At 38.9% G+C, this 18,468-nt stretch overlaps 2 protein-coding genes across 6 annotated transcripts in view; one reads left to right on the top strand and one right to left on the bottom strand.

Annotated features, from left to right (window-relative positions):
* Positions 1 to 17,333, top strand: part of SLF1 (SMC5/6 complex localization factor 1) — a 33,245-nt gene extending 15,912 nt beyond the window's left edge. For all 4 annotated transcript variants that reach the window (XM_035099683.3, XM_035099682.3, XM_088652798.1 and 1 more), the window contains 9 exons: positions 2,525 to 2,662; positions 3,491 to 3,650; positions 6,266 to 6,413; positions 7,474 to 7,619; positions 8,607 to 8,770; positions 9,283 to 9,416; positions 11,318 to 11,410; positions 12,014 to 12,196; positions 16,104 to 17,333. In XM_035099683.3, the coding sequence (XP_034955574.3) occupies positions 2,525 to 2,662; positions 3,491 to 3,650; positions 6,266 to 6,413; positions 7,474 to 7,619; positions 8,607 to 8,770; positions 9,283 to 9,416; positions 11,318 to 11,410; positions 12,014 to 12,196; positions 16,104 to 16,597 (1,660 nt within the window). In that variant the 3' untranslated portion in view covers positions 16,598 to 17,333. The remainder of the gene's footprint in view (positions 1 to 2,524; positions 2,663 to 3,490; positions 3,651 to 6,265; positions 6,414 to 7,473; positions 7,620 to 8,606; positions 8,771 to 9,282; positions 9,417 to 11,317; positions 11,411 to 12,013; positions 12,197 to 16,103) is intronic.
* MCTP1 (multiple C2 and transmembrane domain containing 1) overlaps positions 1 to 18,468 on the bottom strand; it is a 229,501-nt gene that overhangs the window by 32,133 nt on the left and 178,900 nt on the right. The window lies entirely within an intron of this gene.

Here is an 18,468-nt window from a genome sequence, read left to right as displayed (position 1 = left end):
AATAAAGGTGATATATAGATGTAATAAATAAGTAATCTTCCTTTCAGTGGGGCAGGAAAGTTTGGGTGCAGTCCAAATCATAAAACTGTCTGGATATTGGCAATTTTACTTGCTATTAATTTCAATGGGATTTAAGCATGCCTCTTTAGAGCACTACCACAATGTTCACAGATTTAAGTTGGAGCACTGTGTCAGAATTGTTTAGCAGATTATCAGTGTGTATGTCAAGTCAAGGAGGTTTTATCCTGCATTTTTCAACCTTGAAAAATTGGGTTGAAAAGTGCATCACTTGATTTTTATTGTTCCTATTTTTATTTTTCCTATTTTTTTGTATGTATTCACAAACCACTCAGGTGTAGTACTTCTCAAGCCCATGGGACTACAGTATAGCATAAGTATACTCAGTATATACTATATAACTATACTATATATAACTATACTCAGTTGCTCAGAAAGCTCTTGAAATATTCAAGTAAAAATATTTCATATTTGTAAGATTTTAATTTGACTTTTTACTAAAGTGGCTTGTGCTTTCTGAGCCTTTTAGTTCAGAAAAAATATGAACTAAAAATATGAACTAAAGCAAGAAAATTATGTATGGTGCAGAGAAAGTGAATGTGTTTTTCTTCCTTTCATAGTACTAGACCTCAGCATCATGCAGTGAAATTGATTGACAGTGGATTCAGGAGAGATAAAAGAAAGTACTTCACACAAGGCATAATTAATTCTGGTTTATGGAACACAGTGCCACACAATGTGTTGGCTGCTAGATTAGATGGCTTTAAAAGTGACAGTCAGATTTAAGATGAGCAAGTATATAATCTGTTATATATTGCAAATTGCTGCATCACCCCCCCATACTTGGAGGCAGAAGGCTACCAAATACCATTTGCTGGCAAGCTGAAGCAGTGGTTGCCTTCATGCTCTGCTTGTGAGCATCACAGAAGTATCTGCCTAGCTACAGCAATGGTGGAAAACATGATGGAAATGTAATTCTGGATGTGGAACATCAAGATGAAGATAAAGCAATTGATGGATGAGATCTAGGCATCTCCATCTCCAAAGGAAGGTCTTTTCCCCATTCATAGAGGGGTGTTTGATCCAGTGGAGACTCCTCCTCTGCTAACTGGTTACTGTACTCCCATGTGCAGAAGCCAGAGTAGGTGGTTTTTGGCAACCTCTCTGTACTCTTCTGGAGGATCTCCCAACCCTCCCAAGAATGTTTTCAGGTGCTGCAGGGTGAATGAAGAAATGCAGGAAATTGCTCCTGCCCATGAGAGTTTCCAGATACTGTAGTGGATTTATTCCTGAGGCAAGACTTGATCCAAGTCAGTAAATGCAGCGAAGAACTTTCAAGTTTACAGTTTTTCTTTGAGTTCAGGACTTTCTTGAGCTCATTGTAAAGTCCTCAGAACTTGAATGTTTGCATTTAAAACAGGTAATGATTGAAGTGATATATAACCAGCAAAGCATATACATATATGTACATATTCGGTCTGTACATATGAAGACTGTTGTAAAAAGCTGGAAGCCAGACAATTAGCTCTTTGGAGAGAATTGGGGAGCACAGGGTGCTGAATCCTGCCCTCGGTTTTCTCAATCAATAGGATTTCATCATTCCTGTCTGCAAGCTCCATATGTGTAGCCCAAGCAACTGAATCGGATTTGACTGGCAATTTGTGTATTTATTTGGTTTTAATTATTTTTTTAATATCCTGCCTTTTATCTGAAGAGTGCAGGTTGGGTTACAATAACAAATGCATGGAAAATAAAATAGCAACATTTTAAAAGTAAAAACAATCTGTCAGTCCCTAGCCAGTCTATAGACATCCTTCTAGATCAGGCATCCCCAAACTGCAGCCCTCCAGATGTTTTGGCCTACAACTCCCATGATCCCTAGCTAACAGGACTAGTGGTTGGGGAAGATGGGCAGGGCCGGCTCTAAGGCAAGCCTGGGTGGCACTGCGTGGCTGCGTCCTCCCGCCCACGGCGGTGCGAAACTGGGCGGGGCAGGGGGCGCTGGAGCGATCATCGCACCACGGCGCCAGGATGCCCGATATGCTTAAGACGGCCCTGAAGATGGGAATTGTAGTCCAAAACATCTGGAGGGCCGAAGTTTGGGGATGCCTATTCTAGATACATTATGGAAAACACAGGTCTTCTGCTGGCACCCAGAGCTGAAAACAGGTGAGCACTACAGTGGTACCTCTACTTACGAATAACTCTACTTACGAATGTTTCTACTTACGAACAGAGCTCCTTCCGCCATCTTGGAAATTTTAGATAGGGTTGCTTCTACTTATGAATTTTTTCTCCCAATGCATTCCTATGGGATTCGACTTACAAATGTGCGTTCGGAACACATTAAATTCATAAGTAGAGGTACCACTGTATTTGAAGCTCAATATACACAGGCTGGTGGAGTGGAGCTGGTGAACTTTGGGCTGTGGGGACAGGAAGGAAGATCAGAAAATATCCTGATTTATCTGACCCTTAACTATTGCTTGTGCTTTTTCCCCACCAGGTCTTGCCTTTACTGCAGTAATATTTGTCATTCAGTCCCTGTTACAGAAACTACAGATGAGGCAAGAATGTTTCACAAAACACTGTTAATGTTTCTTATGAATTTGTTCCAGGATGAAGTAATAGCATTAACAAGAAGGTGTGTTTCAATGAAAGTTTTTACTTTTTAAATTTCTAACCCATTTTTGTATCTTACCATCAAGTTGTGCCCAAAGTACATTTACTACTGGTATTTATACATTAACAGCATTTCCCACTTGATTACTTTCCTTGTACTTTTATGTCAGTTTTTAAGAAAGCTATTCTGATTCTAGGTAAATGGGCAGATATGTTTCTAAACTTTTTTCAAAAATTACTTTTACACATTAGTTATTTAATTTACACACCCACACATGTTTAAGTGTGTAAGTGTTTAACATTGCAGTTCTGTGATTTTTCTTAGTCTAGGGTTAGATTAAAAGCCTTTTTCACAATGTGCACATAATACTTAGATTTTACTGGAGACAATTCTGGAAATTACACTGTAACAGCAAGAAGGATGAGGCTTGTAACCTCTTTATGCGGTGGTATGGTTCTTTGTTCTTAAAGTGCAAAAATCTCAAATTTTTAAAATTAACATTACTATGGGCTGTATCCAAGATTAGCCATACTCAGAGTAAACCTATTGAAATTATGGGCATGACTAACTTCAGGCTATGAATTTCAGTGGGTCTTCTCTGAGCAGAACCTCAGTAGATACAACTCATTTCTACTGCCCCCCCCCAAGTTTGGGGGAGCTCAAATATACTTCATCATGCTTGAATATCACTCTGGATTGTAGCTAGAGACAGCATTTCTATCAAAGTTTGAATTCCTTTGTAATTTAAAATGTGCTAAATTGCAGATTTTAACAGAAGATATACTGTGTGTTATGTAATCATTGTAACAAAACAGAAAAACAGATTTAGGAATTATTTTTCTTTTACAGTTTATATGAAGACAATTCACAGCAAGCACAAGTGATGCCGCAAACTGTTATTCTGGAAACATTCTGGTTAGGAAGTGAATCGGTGCTTTTCACAAAACGTATAAATATTCTAGTAGACTGGGTCATAAATTCCTATAGAGAGAAGTGCAAGACAGATGATGTGAGTGATTTATCAGCTGTAAAGAGTAAAGAAAGCCCAATGCCTTTTGTGTTTTGCTGCTTTCTCTCAGGACTCTTAATAACGTTCTATAACTGTATATGTTCCCTACTCCCTAGAACAGTGATGGCGAACCTATGATACGCATGCCAGACATGACACGCAGAGCCCTCACTGCTGGCACGCGCCCCATCGGCCCATTTGTGCTGCTGTTGTTGTTTCCCCCCCCATTTGTTCTCCCGCTCCTCCTACAGCTTGTCTCCGCTACAGCTTGTCTCCACTGTTAAAACCCGGATCCGTTGTTGTTGTTGTTGTTGTTGCTGGTAGCCAGAGATTGATTTTTAACCCTTTCTGTGCTGTTTTTTCTGGCACTTTGGCAGACTATGGTTGGGTGTAACAGCGTTCGTTTTTTAACCCATTCTGTGCTGGTTTTGGCACTTTGGCAGACTATGTCAGTACTGCGTGTTAGTTCTAGCGAATGTATTATTCGTCATTTATTTCTGTTCTCTCCCCCCCCCAAAAGCACAGCAGCTTTGGAGCATCCCCCCAAAAAAGCAAAGCAACTTTTGCATCCCCCAAAAATCCTCCAAAACTTTGGTCAGCAGCTCCCCCCAAAAAGCTCAACAACTCTGGGCACTTTGTGATAAACAAGGGTTTTTTGGTTTGGTTTGGTTAAATAATTAGTTTTTGGTTTATTAAATACAGTTATATATTACAATTATACATTTTTGTTATTTAAACTATAAATATCACAGAATTATGGTGTATGTTTTTCTTGAAGTGACACACCACCCGAGTTATGCTCGGGGTTTTTGGCGAATTTCGACACACCAAGCTCAAAAGGTTGCTCATCACTGCCCTAGAACAAGACTTTTGCATTGTTGTTCCCCAGATAGCCTTAATCATTGTTAAAGGTTATTGTCTATTGATTTCAGTGGGTCTTCTCTGAGCATGACTTAGCTGTTGGCACTGCCACTTAACTGATTAGTAATGTCATCTTAAGTATGTTTTGAAACCATGGGTTGATGTTTGTTTAAAATCCTAGTGAAAATGGATCCTCGGAATTGTGAATTTCTTCTGATGAATGCAAATAAATTCTCTCACAATTGATGTATCTGAGAAGCTGATACCTGAAAATCTTGGTACAGTGGTACCTCTACTTACAAATAACTCTCCTTATGAATTTTTCTACTTACAAATGGAGCTCCGTCCACCATCTTGGATGCGGTTTAGATAGGATTTTTTCTACTTACGAATTTTTTCTCCCAATGCATTCCTATGGGATTCGACTTACAAATTTTTTTGACTTACAAATGTGTGTTCAGAACGCATTAAATTCGTAAGTAGAGGTACCACTGTAACTGCTTATGTCATAAGAGATTTCTGTAATCTCCAGTATGTCCTCAAAGTAACGGACTCTTTATCCTTTGTGTCGGTAAAGATAGATCTAAAAGGGTTTCCCCTGGTTTCAAGTAAAATATGCAAAATGGAGAGCTTGGTTCCTGGAAAACAGTTGCCTAAGACAAGGTTCAAAATGTCCTGGAGCCATGATTAAGTGAGGCATGCGCTGTGCTAGCTATTTCAACATAGCAAGACTTTGTAATCTTTAATTAGAAATAGCTTGATGGGAGCTTACTTAACTCTGAGCTCCTGTAGCATCAGAGTAAGTGCCCTTTTGACAATTTCAAAACAGAGGAATCCCTAATGTTGCATGTGCCAGCTCCTTCCAGTCTGTTCTGTCCCTGCCCCCTTTCGGCACCAAAAACGGCATGAGTGTTAGTAGTCGTGTGGGGAGTTGCCTGTTCTCATGAGTCAAACCATTGAAGAGAACCATCTGGTTTTAAATGCAGGAATTACTGATTTGAATCAGTTTTTTAATCAAAAGGTGGGCTTTGTGGATTGCAAAGTTAAATTATGACAACTGCTGGAAGCATGGTAGTTGTCATTTGTTTTAATACCGTACTTACATGGAAGACCTGGTTAATTGGAAAGGTATTCTAGAAGCTACCATATAATCAACTATACTAGAGCCTCAAACAAAATGTAAAATGTAAATTCTCCCTATGTATCAGCCTGTAGTTTTATTTTGGATTAGCATGGCAAAACAATATATTAATTGGAATAAACATAAGCAGGGTTAATTAATTTGGCCTTCATTTTAGCTCCTCTAGGGGAGTAGTCTGTCCTCTTCGAAATATTTTAGCAGGGGACATTTGAATTTAAGAGTAAGTTGCTTGGTCCAATCCTGGCGTTAAAGTTATCAGCACATGGTAGCAGGGCCTCAGCATGTTTAATAGAGCAATTATCTGTTCCGTATCAATCCAAGCATCTGCACTTTGTGCTTCTTGAATGGTAGTGGATAAAGATTGGTGATCAGTAAGATTAAATATTTCAGCTCTCAATCACATGAACAAACAAGTCATAGTCTTCTGGCAAGATTGTGGTATAATTAAGGAAATTGTAGTAAGACGTGGTAAACTTCTTGGAGTTATGATGCTCATAGGGTAGACCACTTGTGTGAGCAGTTTAAAATGGATGAAACAGACTTTAATATTTCATGACTACATTAAGAAAAAATATAGTAACAGAGAGATTTTAAAGGTGATATTCTCTTCTAGATCGTCAAGCATGAAGTAGCTGACTTGTTGAACAGAATTTTGGGAGTTGTGGTCGAATACTGGATTCTTTCAGGGTTCCTAATAGACAAAAATATGTTACATCCTGTAGCTGCTGATCTTGCATCTTATATTGCCATTTCATGTAATGGTAAGATTGTAATATATTTTGTCATACACATGCTTATTGAATAAACTCTTCAGTTCTCTGTATCGAAACCAGACAACTGTAGTTGGAATATTTGGATGCTTATTTCATCACTTATTCCAACTCGGTGTGTGAAGCCTTCCTCATCTGTGACACCTGAACTTATCCTTGTCTCGTCTTCATTATCTTTCTCTCTCTTGGTGTTCTTCCCATATCAGAATACATCATAGCTGCCAAGTTATCCCTTTTTTACAGGGATTTTCCCTTATGCTGAATAGGCTTCCTCGCGAGAAAAGTGAAAACTTGGTAGCTATGGAATACATTGGCTGACATTTTTAACTACCAGCTTACTTCCCTTGCCTTTTTTTTTAATAGGCCTCTGGTTCTGCACTGTAATCTTACAGCACTACTTATGCATAGAAAGTGTAATTATTATTAATGTTTGCTAGATAATAAATAATAATAATGTTGATAGTGATAATAATAATTAGCTCATGAGAGTGCCCAGAGCTATACAGGCAGTCTTCCATATATTCCATTGTCATTTTACAAATGGGGACACAAAACTGTGCATTCACCATCTGCATTGCCAAGAGTATTAGTGTAGGGAGTTACTGTAAACAACTAATTATATATTTCACCTTAACAGATTATATAATTCATATTAGAGCCTGATTGCTAAAATGTAAAGTTTGGGTATCCACAAGCATGCTGGCAGTATAAAATGGAGTAATATGTCCAGTTCTCTGCTGCCACAGGTGGGAAGACTAGGTTCCCTGGGTTCGATTTACATGAGCATAGATTTCAGTTGAACATTAGCATAAGTTTGACACTAAGAATAGTCCTACAGAAGAACCAAAAGAAGTCGCTCTCCCTCTCTAGAAGCTGGGCAGTTATCTGTTGGAAGTGCTGTATCTTTCTGTTTCTAGAAATGGGCAAGCAATTCTACAGCTGGTTTAGTAATTCTAACAATTTAGGAATAGCAATTAAAGGACAGAAATGCAACAATAATATTCTCTGTTTTGTCTCCCTAACACTTTCTTACTGTCTCCCTTCTCTTCAGATTTTTCACCGCAGGAATTAAAATCGTTCATTTCTTCCATAACATCTCTGTGGCTTGAAATGTTTGTTGCAGAAGCAGTTTTTAAAAACTTGCCATTCCAAACCAATGCTGTTGTTTCTACTGAATTGCTGTCTCTCCAAAAAATTGTAAGTGTCTTTTGTACTAGGTAATATCTTTCTTAATGCAAAAACATTCTGGCCTAGATCAAATGCAATGATCCTGTTCCAATAAACCATGCATTTTTGCACCAGGAATTAACTATGTGCCTGCGTGCATCATCCTCCTCTCTGACCTTCTTTCCTTCATGCCTCCCCCTCATACACATTAACTCAATACTTATTGGTTTGTTAAACCAATTTTCTTGTGACAACTGAACTGGGAAACTGATGTTTGAGCTATTCCAACCATGATGTCAGGTATGAAACCATGATAGCAACTAGACAGCTGGTATTGTTCTGGGACTGGGGGGGGGTTCTAAAGGACTCTAGAAATCACTTTGCAATTTTTCCTTCTGGCTCCTCTGTTCCTCAGTGTCAGCATACCCCTAACTGTCTTGCTACAACCTCTCTTCCTGCCCCCCCCCAATTTTATACATATCTACATTCCATCTGTTCCTGCTGGGAATTTTTGCTTCTTTCCAATCAACAGAGATTGGGTACTAGTGTTGCAGGACTTAATGGTAAACATTATAAACTGGACGTCCGCTAGTGCAACATTGGATCCAGCCCAGTGCATCTTACTCTCATTCCCAATGGCAAATTGTCTTCTGCAACAAAGCAACCTTTCGCCTAGCCTTCCCCATGACTTTGTGGCTGTAGTGCAGCATATTTCCCCTGATTCCAACATATGGATGCTGCTTTCGAGCATGTAGAACCCTAAGCACAATAGCCCACAATACAGCAAACCACTCAAAAGCTGCGTGAGAAGAGCAAGTCAAGTTCCCAGCAGCACCCTAACACAACATAATCTGCATAGGGGTGGCGAAGGCTTTTGTGAAGCCTAGGTACGATAATCTGGAAGATTAGCTTTAAGTGCAATAAAGATCTGGAGGGAACTGTTAGCGTTGCTAATTACCAGGTGTGTGTTAATGTCATATTTAACATAGCCTGACTAAAGTTTGACTCTTGCAACAGGTTTGTTCCTATCTGCCTGCTTTACAAGTTGGGTTGTGTGAGCCAAGGATACACAAAGCAAAGAAAAGGAAAATAGGGCAATGGCCTTGCCCTAAGTCTCAAAGGGCATTACTGGTGCTAAATGGTGATAAGCAGAACCAAGCCGAAGTGCTGCCCGATGTACCGTAAGTAATACCTATAACATCACCAGTTTTATTCTGCTTTGGGGGACAGCTTCTGACCTGACACATTTCTTGAACTTTATGTGACCTGTGTTGTTGTCTGCAAATTACTGTGACTGGCAGAAAGATCGGTTTTAATCCTGTAACACATCTGGGAATGGTGAGGGTTTTTTTCCCTTTCCCCTTTCCCTGCATATATGTAGACTTCACAGACTATACATACTTTCCCACTATTAATGTAAATTCCTTCCCAGGAGAAATAGAAGTATTCAAGAAATAATGTTTTTAGAGTGAGCTTAAGCCCTGTATATTGAATGATTGCTGGGTTTATTACAAGCACATACTATATGGAATGTTTCAAAACTACAGTGACTTAAATTTCAAAATATGAAAACATGTAGATGTATCTGTCTGTGAGAACACTTGTTACTTCTGAACAAGTGGGGTGTTGTTGGTTTTTTAAAGGTAAATAAAGTCCAGTCTTTTAACATACTTTTCCCACTTCTTGCTTTTAGTATACAAGGCACTGGTAACTCTGCTTGTGTTCAAAAGAAATTGGGAAACAAAGCTGAAGTTGAGATGATGCACAGCAAAGATAACCATCGTTTTTCAGCGAAGCAGGGGGCTGTTAACAAGGTTAATGTTAAAGGTACTGTGATTTCCTAACTTACGCTTAGTACTTCACAAGTTTGCAATCCGTAGTTCCACATTTGGCCCCAGTGAAGATGGAGTGGTACTTCATTATTGCGTAAGCCAAACATGGCTTTCTTGTGCTATTTGTTATGCAATGCCCTTTTTTAAAAGTTGGGGATACAATTGTCTGCTTTTTTAAATCAGTCAAACACACACAATTTTCTCTTGAGGTGTAAATTGAGGATGTATCCTAAAATGAGTCCATTCCAGTCATAGCCTTATTTCACTAATCCACCTCAACCTGTGCTTGAAAGAATCAGCATCGTCCTCTGATTTGAAAGTCTAATTCAGACTTCATCTCTTACCGTCCTAGACGTTTTGCAAACAAAGACCGAAGTGTATGCTGAATTACATAGCCCCATTAAGCATATGGACTGTTTTCTTCTAGGCATTGAGCCCAAGCTATGAAATGCATTTGGATTTTAGTTTTAACTACACTAGAACCGAAACACTTGAGTTTTAAATAGCACGGTACAGTAGTTTACACAGGCTCTGTTTAATACACAAATGTAATAAAATGTACTTATAATATTGTACCTGTCTTAAATCAATTTCTGGAACTATTTTTAATATGAATTTAACCTAGACATATATAATTATTGCCATTCAAAGTGCTCCGAAGTATAACAGTAATGGATATCAGAAGGATAGAACTATATACTAAGCTATTGGTAGAGCCAAAAACAGCAGAACCCTCCCTTTGCTTGGATTTAAATTTTATGCCCACCCTATGCCAAAGCCTCTAACTATATCAGCAAATGCACTGATAAAAAAATTACCCGATTTCCCCCTACTGGTGTGCTATTGGAGAGGTAATACAAAATGATATATAATTACTCTTAAAAGAAGTGGCTAAAATATGATACATTGGGAAAGATATACTTGATTGTTGCCCACAACGAACAACCAGACACTCTGCATAAGAATAATATCCTGTTGAATATAAATAAGGAAATTTACTGACCCAGTCCCATTGAGCAAATGTGGGGGTGGGGAGGTCAGAATATTCTCATTTGGGTAAATTTCATCATTCACTTGGGAACGTGTTTTTTGTCAACTCTTGTTCCAGTATAATCAGTGGATGAAAATGTAAACAAATATCAGAATTTTACACCCTGCATTCGTTAATTGAGCCACTACCTTTAAACTGCAGTCAGTCTTCACTGTCTTCCTTCTCTTTTTTTTTCTAGGTCTCTGTGTGTGTGTGTGTGTGTGTGTGTGTTCATGTGTTCCCTCTTCTTAAGACTGCTTCATTCTTCTTAATCTCTCCCTCTCCCTCCTCCACCCCCCCTTTTTTCTCTCTGGTACTGTAGGCAAGCCAGACAGCCTATTGAGAAACAGCAAACCATCTGTTAACGGATTTGAAGTTCTGAATTATACTTGAGTGTGTAGAGGCACTCGTGCTTAGCCAGAAACATTCATTTGAATTAAGCTACAAACGCTGTGTAAAAAGAACCATACACTTAATGTAGGTTCATGAATAAATTTAAGGGAGGGCAACTGCGCTCTAAACTTTTATTGCTTCAAAACCAAGCATTTTTGGTGTTCTGTGATCATTCGGTGCTTTTATAATGTGGTTGAAGCTTTACAGCTTGAACGGGTGGGTGGGGGAGAGGGAGAGATAATTCCTGTGTTAACCCTTTAGCAGTGCAGTTCCATTGCTGGATCTCTGATGAAACAGAAGCTCTGTGGGCTTTTTGAGTTTTCTTAAAAGGTATTTAAACAGGACAAAGGGAAATCTTATTCATTACTGAGTGCTCTGGCGTGTAGCCAGATCTCCTAGTTCCTGCGCTTTGATTATTTTCTTCAGTTGCCATTTTGCCTAGACTGGTATAATCTATTAATTCTGTTTGCTAGGAGAGACTGCCCTGCATACTGCTTGCAAAAGGAACAATGTGAAGCGATTGATTCAACTTCTCTCATTTCCAGGAATAGATATTAACATTAAAGGTAAGTAGTTCTATTTTCTTCCCTGAACAAACACATTAAGGCTCCCAAATAGCTGTGATACTTGTGTGTTCACAGAGTTCTTTTCATTCCTTGTTTTCCTGCTTCGGGATTATGAATTAAAGCAAAGATTTTATGGTTAGTTTTGCGGCTAAAGCTTATTGATTGCATTTAATTGTCTGCATGGTTTTTCTATTAAAGCACAATCGTGGTTAAAAATAATTCATTTCTGGCCTTTTTATAGATAGGAGGATAAAAGCTGTGAATAGCACTATAGTCAAGATTTTTATGTGAAATTCTGGTCCTAACAGACCTGGGCCAGTGTGTGGTTTTGACTGCAGATGCCTTGTTCTTACTTTAGCAATAACAAATACAATGCTTTGCAGAAAGAAAGAAACAGCTTCATTGTAGAATGACACTGAAGTAGTTATTTGCTTCATTTCATTTTAAAAGTATAATACAGAATTAGCATATTGATTTCTCAACATATTCGTCATAGCACTAGTTAGAGGGGGGAAAGAGTAAACGGAATCTGAACGACAATATTATGAACATCCTGCTACTAATTTTACTGTTTTCTCAAACTTCCCTTGATTTGTAATTCAGACTATGCTGGCTGGACACCTTTGCATGAAGCTTGTAACCATGGAAACACTGTGTGTGTGGGTGAAATTTTGCAACGTTGTCCAGAGGTAAACCTGTTCAGCCAAGTGGATGGGGTGACTCCCTTGCATGATGCCCTGAAAAATGGACATGTGGAAATTGCCAAGCTTCTACTTCAGCACGGGGGTGAGTGTGTTTGTGTTAAATAAGCTTAGAGAAATTTGAATCTGTAAAAACTGCAGAGTATTAAAATTTGAGGGTGTTCTTGATGTGATTTTTGAAAGCTAGAGGTTTTCATAAATATTGATGTGCATCATGCCATATTTATACTCATTCATCTTGTCAGTTAAATTATTTCAGTAAGCCCATAACTTTGGCTGCTTTCTCACATTTGCTGAATTGCAGATTTTTTGTAAAAGCTGTATGAACAAGCAGTGATGTGGATTGCATGCCTACCAGGCATTTTTCACAAAATCTGGATTTTAAATTAATTTTTACAATGTACTGCAGAAATGGTTAGCTTAACTGCTTTGTGCTGTTTAATTTCATTGTGTTTCTGCTTATATTTATGGTTATCCATATATATAGGCTGATAATTCTGCTTCTGAAAAGTCTAGGTTTTAAAAAAAAATGGAGGGGAAAAGGTTAGAAATAGCTTACTTTAGCATTTTGCATTTTAAAAAACCCCCACTTAAAACAGTTCAAAAATTACGTTTTGCATATACCCTCCATGAGATGTCTTCCCCTCACAAAGTACTCATCTTCAAAGGAGATAAAGTATATATATTTTAGAGCATTTGTGCGTGAGCCATATATAAACACAGAGTTTATGTAGCTCATACCACTACTCTGTGTGTCAGTTTAATTTCACATATTTCATGTTTTCAGATTTGTTATGGCTATACTAATTCTGCTGTGTGGAGTGCAAAATAATGTTCTGTACTTAGATAGCTTTTAGCTATACTCAGCCAGAAACACAAACATTACACTGGTTAGTCTGTTTTATAAGACCTCTGTGCATTTGCAGTCTTCTCCTGCCCCCTAAAGGCTATTTTCTTTGTCTCTGGCTGACATTCTTTCACAATCAATACATCCCTTGCTCTTCTCCCTCTGTGTGCTTGTGCTGAACCTTAATGCTGTCTCCCAGGTGTTTTATTTATCTACTGCACCATGCGACTGACATGCCAAGCCAATACCTGGCCTCACTTCAATCGGTCTAAGTGATGCAAGAGCCAATATTACCGAAAGCCCAAGTCTTCAATAGAACGTGGCATTACACTGACAGATGTGCATTTTTCCTGGGTGTCTGTGAAGAATGGGCAGCGGATGATCCCCTTGTCCTAGGGGAGAAGATCTGCTTGCACTTTCATTCATCAAGGTCCTTTTGCAATGGTGCAGACGGTGTGTGCAGAGTTATCTTGGCTGTCAGATGCCAGGCCTTCGCCTGTCAAGCAGTTTGACAGAAGCATGGCAGGAACTATGCTGCACATTCAGTATACAATTGCTCATTGTTGGTAACTAAACTTTATAGAGTCCTTTGGCACTTCCCTCACCCATAAGCCATCCTTTTTAGTTGTTTTTTTTAATCTACACTATGATGCAATGTCTACATTTGAAAATTAAAACATTGCTCTTTACTTGTGTGCATGGCACTGGCTCTGTAGGCACACAACCTGTTGATTTTATTGATGTGTTATACCATCTTTTTCTTAAAGAGCTCAGGGGCATCCATGTTTCTCCTCTTTTTTATACCCCAACAGTCCTTTGAGGTAGGATAGGCTGGGAAATAGTGACTGGCCCATGTCTCCTAATGAGCACTAAGGCTGAGTGGGAATTTGAATCCAGGTTTTCCTGGATTCGCCTTCTCATCAGATGTAACTATGCAACCTTTAGGAGGAGATAAGTAACTATGCAACCTTTAGGAAACATCTGAAGGCAGCCCTGCATAGGGAAGTGTTTAATGTTTAATGTTTAATTATGTTTTTTGTATATACTGGCAGCTGCCCAGAGTGGCTGGGGCAACCATATTATTATTTATTATTCCTGGTCTTGCAGTTTAGCTTTCACAAAAGTAGCCTGCTCTTCTCTCCCCGTCCCACACCCAGATCCATATGACACTTTTAACATACCATTTCCCCCTGCACATTAAAAAAGCATTTCAGTTAAGTACATTGCATGTTCTTCATGACTAAAAACTCTGCGCAACCTGTAAACTGATAATTGAATTGCTGGGTGTGGTTTGTTTGTTTGTTTTTTAAAAAAGGCTGCAGCTGATTTATTTCTCTAGTAGCAGCAGAAGAAGGCTCAGACCACATTGCTACACATAGAAGTCTTCCAATCTAAGAAACATAGGGTCTGTCTGTAAAAGCAAGATCATTAAATCCCTCTGACCTATCTGCCAAGTAGGTGATGAATGCTGCACTCATAGGCTTGGGTGTTAAGATACAGGCTTTGGGCATTTAAACTGTGCACAGCAGTCTTCTCTGTATACAGATGCCATCCTGGAAACTTATTATTTATTATTATTAATTTATATACTGCTTATATGCCAAAATGTAGATGAATCTAGGCATGCTTTTCTCTGTATGTGCTTGCTAGATGCAAACACATTGTTTGCCTCTCTGAATGTTTAGGCATTTATGGAATAAAAGCTTAAAACCTGGTTATTTGAGAAGCTGCATTCTTGCATTCGGCCTCATTCGGCCAGTAAGGAAGAGTTACTTCTGGTGGAACCACACAGGCCAAGTTCATCTGACAGCCAGGGCTGTTTGTATAGAGGGCATTCAGTGCAGTGAAACATACTCCCTCCTAATAAACAGCATGTGCTAATAGTTTGTTGCTTTTGGTGCATGTTAAAAATGCTTTATGCAAGCAAGCTGTATCCTTTTCTTCTAATTTTGTAGGTCTTAGGGAAAGTAACAGGAAACTATATTTTTAGCATATCTAATCTGCTGTTTCTTATTGTGCCACTGTTTAAACTTAAAAATACGTTCCAAACTCCAGTTTATACCTTCACTTGGCAAGGGAGTGCTGAAACAGGGTGATAGAGTAGCAGGATGGCCTTCCTTTCAGTTTGAATTGGGTTCTCCGTGTGAATGCTCAAAGAAAGTTAGTTGGTGGCATTTCTCTTTCTCCAAAATAGTAGGCAAGATATCCTGCTGACTTGTAAGGATGACCAGCTCACAAGACCTTTCTTCCACATTTTGGAGGCAGAGAAATGCCACCAACTACCATCCTTCAGCATTCACATAGAAGGCCTGGCTCATACTGAATGCTATCTGCCATACATAAGGAATTCCCCCTAAATGTATGAACAAGGCTAGGATTCTTTATGCATCTGGCTGACATGTGAAATGCTACGTAACTCAGCTGCTGGCACAGCCTTGTGCCCATGTGCTCAACTTAATTGAATGTTACAGTGATTTGTAAACCACTTTGAGTTTTTATTACAATCTAGCAGTATATATTTCTTTTTTATCATCTTCATCTATCAGTTTCCTCTACTTTGTGTGTCTTGCAAAACACGTTTTGTAAACCTGTATTGGTATTACCAATTTCTTTAAATATACTGAAGCATACAAAGAACTTGAATCATCTGGGTACGTTAACAAAAAGAAATCTGTAGTACACTTATGAGATCAGAAAGTAGATTTGCCAATGGTTGCCAGTTGGTGGTCTCCTGACCCCCAGGGGTTTGTGGCACTATTCACATAACAAAAACTACCTTAGAGATATACAACCTTTCAAAACCAGGGGGTCCATGGTTTGGGGTTTTGAAAAACAGGGGTCTGCAGTACTTAGCTAATTTGGATCCAGTGTTCTACATCCAGCCTATGAGTGACTCACCACATGACTGCGAAGGTGAGGAGCAAAGGTCTTAGCAGGGCATTTCACCCCAGAAGCTTTAAGGCACATAGTCTATACCTGAAAGAGGCTTCACATTTTAATTCTAATTCATTTGGGAATTAAAATGTGATTTGTTAATCAAAAAGCTTTAGATGCTGCAGACAAAACTGCAGATACTGAAAAACAGCCAGTTGTTTAGCTGCGCTAAATAAGCTATTTCCCATTTATTGTTTTGTTTCTTCTGCAGGACCAGTTTTGCTACAGCAGAAAGATTCAGAGGGGAACCTGCCGCTGGATATCATAAAGTGTGAAACAACTAAGCAGCAACTTTTGCATCTTGTTAATCCAGAAGAGACAGTTGAGGAATTCCATGCACAAGTGGAAAGCAATTTTCATAAAACACAAACAGAATTTTGGACAGTCTTATATTGCAAGATGTTGCTAAACTTTTGTTCTGTATATAAGCTATTTAAGCCTTTTTCTGTAGCCTTTAAAAAGCTAGCCTGCTCCAAACCGTTGCTGATGACAGCTGATTGTTGCAAGTTTAATGCTAGCTCTAGCCATTGGTTCATAGATCTTTATTTCAGAGAGCTTGAAACCTTTCGACATCTCCCAATATATCTTCATAAGATGATTGAGGAGCTTAAAAAGGGCACAGGTGAACAGCAGCAAGCTTTTGCAGCAGCACTACAGCAAATTTCAGTGGAAATCCAAATGTCTAACTGTTATTTGGCCAACTAGTTCCCAAACTAGGTCTGCTTGCCAAAAGCTGATAGTCCACTGGGGTAACTAATGTGATATCTCCCGATGTCCTTGGACTCCAGCTCCCATCAGCTCCATCCAGCATGACCAATGATAAGAGATGATGGGAGTTGTTGTCTTGGCAGCATCTGGAGGGTACCTCATTGTCTAATCCTGGTCTACCATGTTTATCATCTTCAACATATAAGTGTAATACCCTTGCCTGGTTGACCTACTGATCCCCGCAAGGGAACTAAGACTGCATTTGCCGTAACACAAAACTGGCTTCCTACTACAATGCGAACAAGCTGCACCAAGTATCAGGTTTGCACACTTTCCTTTCCCAGAAGAGAAAACCAGAATCGTTTGTTCCCAGTTTTGCACTAACCAGATTTTCCCTTAAGCTGTTTGAACTCGGGAAACTTACTTGATCCTGTCTTGTCCCCACTAATTAATTAAGCAATCTGTTTTCTCAGATGCTGGCTTGTCCTTACTTGGGCACTACAGCACATTCTCATCAGCTGTGAAATGGCCCATAGTCTCTTAAAATTCGGGTGGGTGAGCTCCAGCAACGATCATAGCACCAACTTAGGGGATCCTTTTACTCCATCCTATCAAGCAACACTTCATTTTGTTGGCTACCTCATTTTGTTCTCTGCAATCCTGTATAATATTTTTCTAATAATCACTAATCCTGTATAATATTTTTATTAATAAAATTGTTTTTGTAATGTGATCAATATTTGAATAGAATACTGTATACTTGGTTCATTTACTTTTAGGAGGCAATATACCGTGTTTCTCATATTATAAGACACGTCTTATATTTATTTTTTCCTCAAAAAAACACACTATGGCTTATTTTCAAGGGATGTCTTATTTTTTTCCTCCTCCTCCTGCCGCGGCCGGCATTGCTGCTGTGCCTATCACTATGTCTTATTTTCGGGGTATGGCTTATATTCCTTGAATGCTTAAAAATCCTGCTATGGCTTATTTTATGGGTATGTCTTAAAATATGAGAAACAGGGTACTACCACAACCACACACTGCATTCACAGTTTATCTGAGAATGAATAAAGATGCTCTTGATCCTAATACTGTCATTCTCAAATTATGAGGCAGCCCATCTTGGGTGGTGTGGGGGCATTTGGAAGATTTGAGGCCACTCTCAAAGGTAGGGCATGTTAATTATCTTGTTTAGGAGGCAACAGTATCTAGGGGAAGTCAAAGTTTCCATAAAACATGCCCCAAGATTGGACTCTTATTAAAGCTTTGGAAATGTAATTTGGAACCAAAAACCATTAAATAAATTAAAATGGTTGAAGCATAGCTTCATTATGTATGTTCATGAAACAAACATTTTGTAATTTGAAAAAAAAATTATTAAAAAAAATCAATGCTCCTGATTTGAAATAAAATTCAGGAGCACCTTAGGCTAAAGCAGCACTTTGCAAGAGAAGTGGGTCTGGTGTGGTAGTGTTGGACCAGGACTGAAGCAGCCTGGTTTTGAAATCTGTTATGAAGCTCACTGGGTGCTCTTTGTTCAGTTACCAGATCTTAGCCTAACATATCTCACAGAGCTGTTGTGAGAATGAAATGGCACAGGGCCTTGAACTCCTTGGAGAGTAGATGAAAACTAACATAGCAAAATCCAGCATTCTGTGCTCAGTTTCTAAATATGCCCATGGGAAACCCAAGTGTAGAAGCTGAGCACATCATCACTTGTTCCACCTGCCTCTAAAAATGGAGCTAGAACATAGTCATTGTAGATCGTAGCCAACAATAACCTTATCAGATAGGTACCGGTATAGATTTATGTAACACACAGAGGACTAATCTACAAATGATTGTGTACAGAACTGTTTAATCCC

Source organism: Zootoca vivipara, chromosome 10, assembly GCF_965207765.1.
Source record: "Zootoca vivipara chromosome 10, rZooViv2.hap1.1, whole genome shotgun sequence".
Lineage (NCBI taxonomy): Eukaryota > Metazoa > Chordata > Lepidosauria > Squamata > Lacertidae > Zootoca > Zootoca vivipara.
This window is presented reverse-complemented; position numbering and strand designations above follow the sequence as displayed.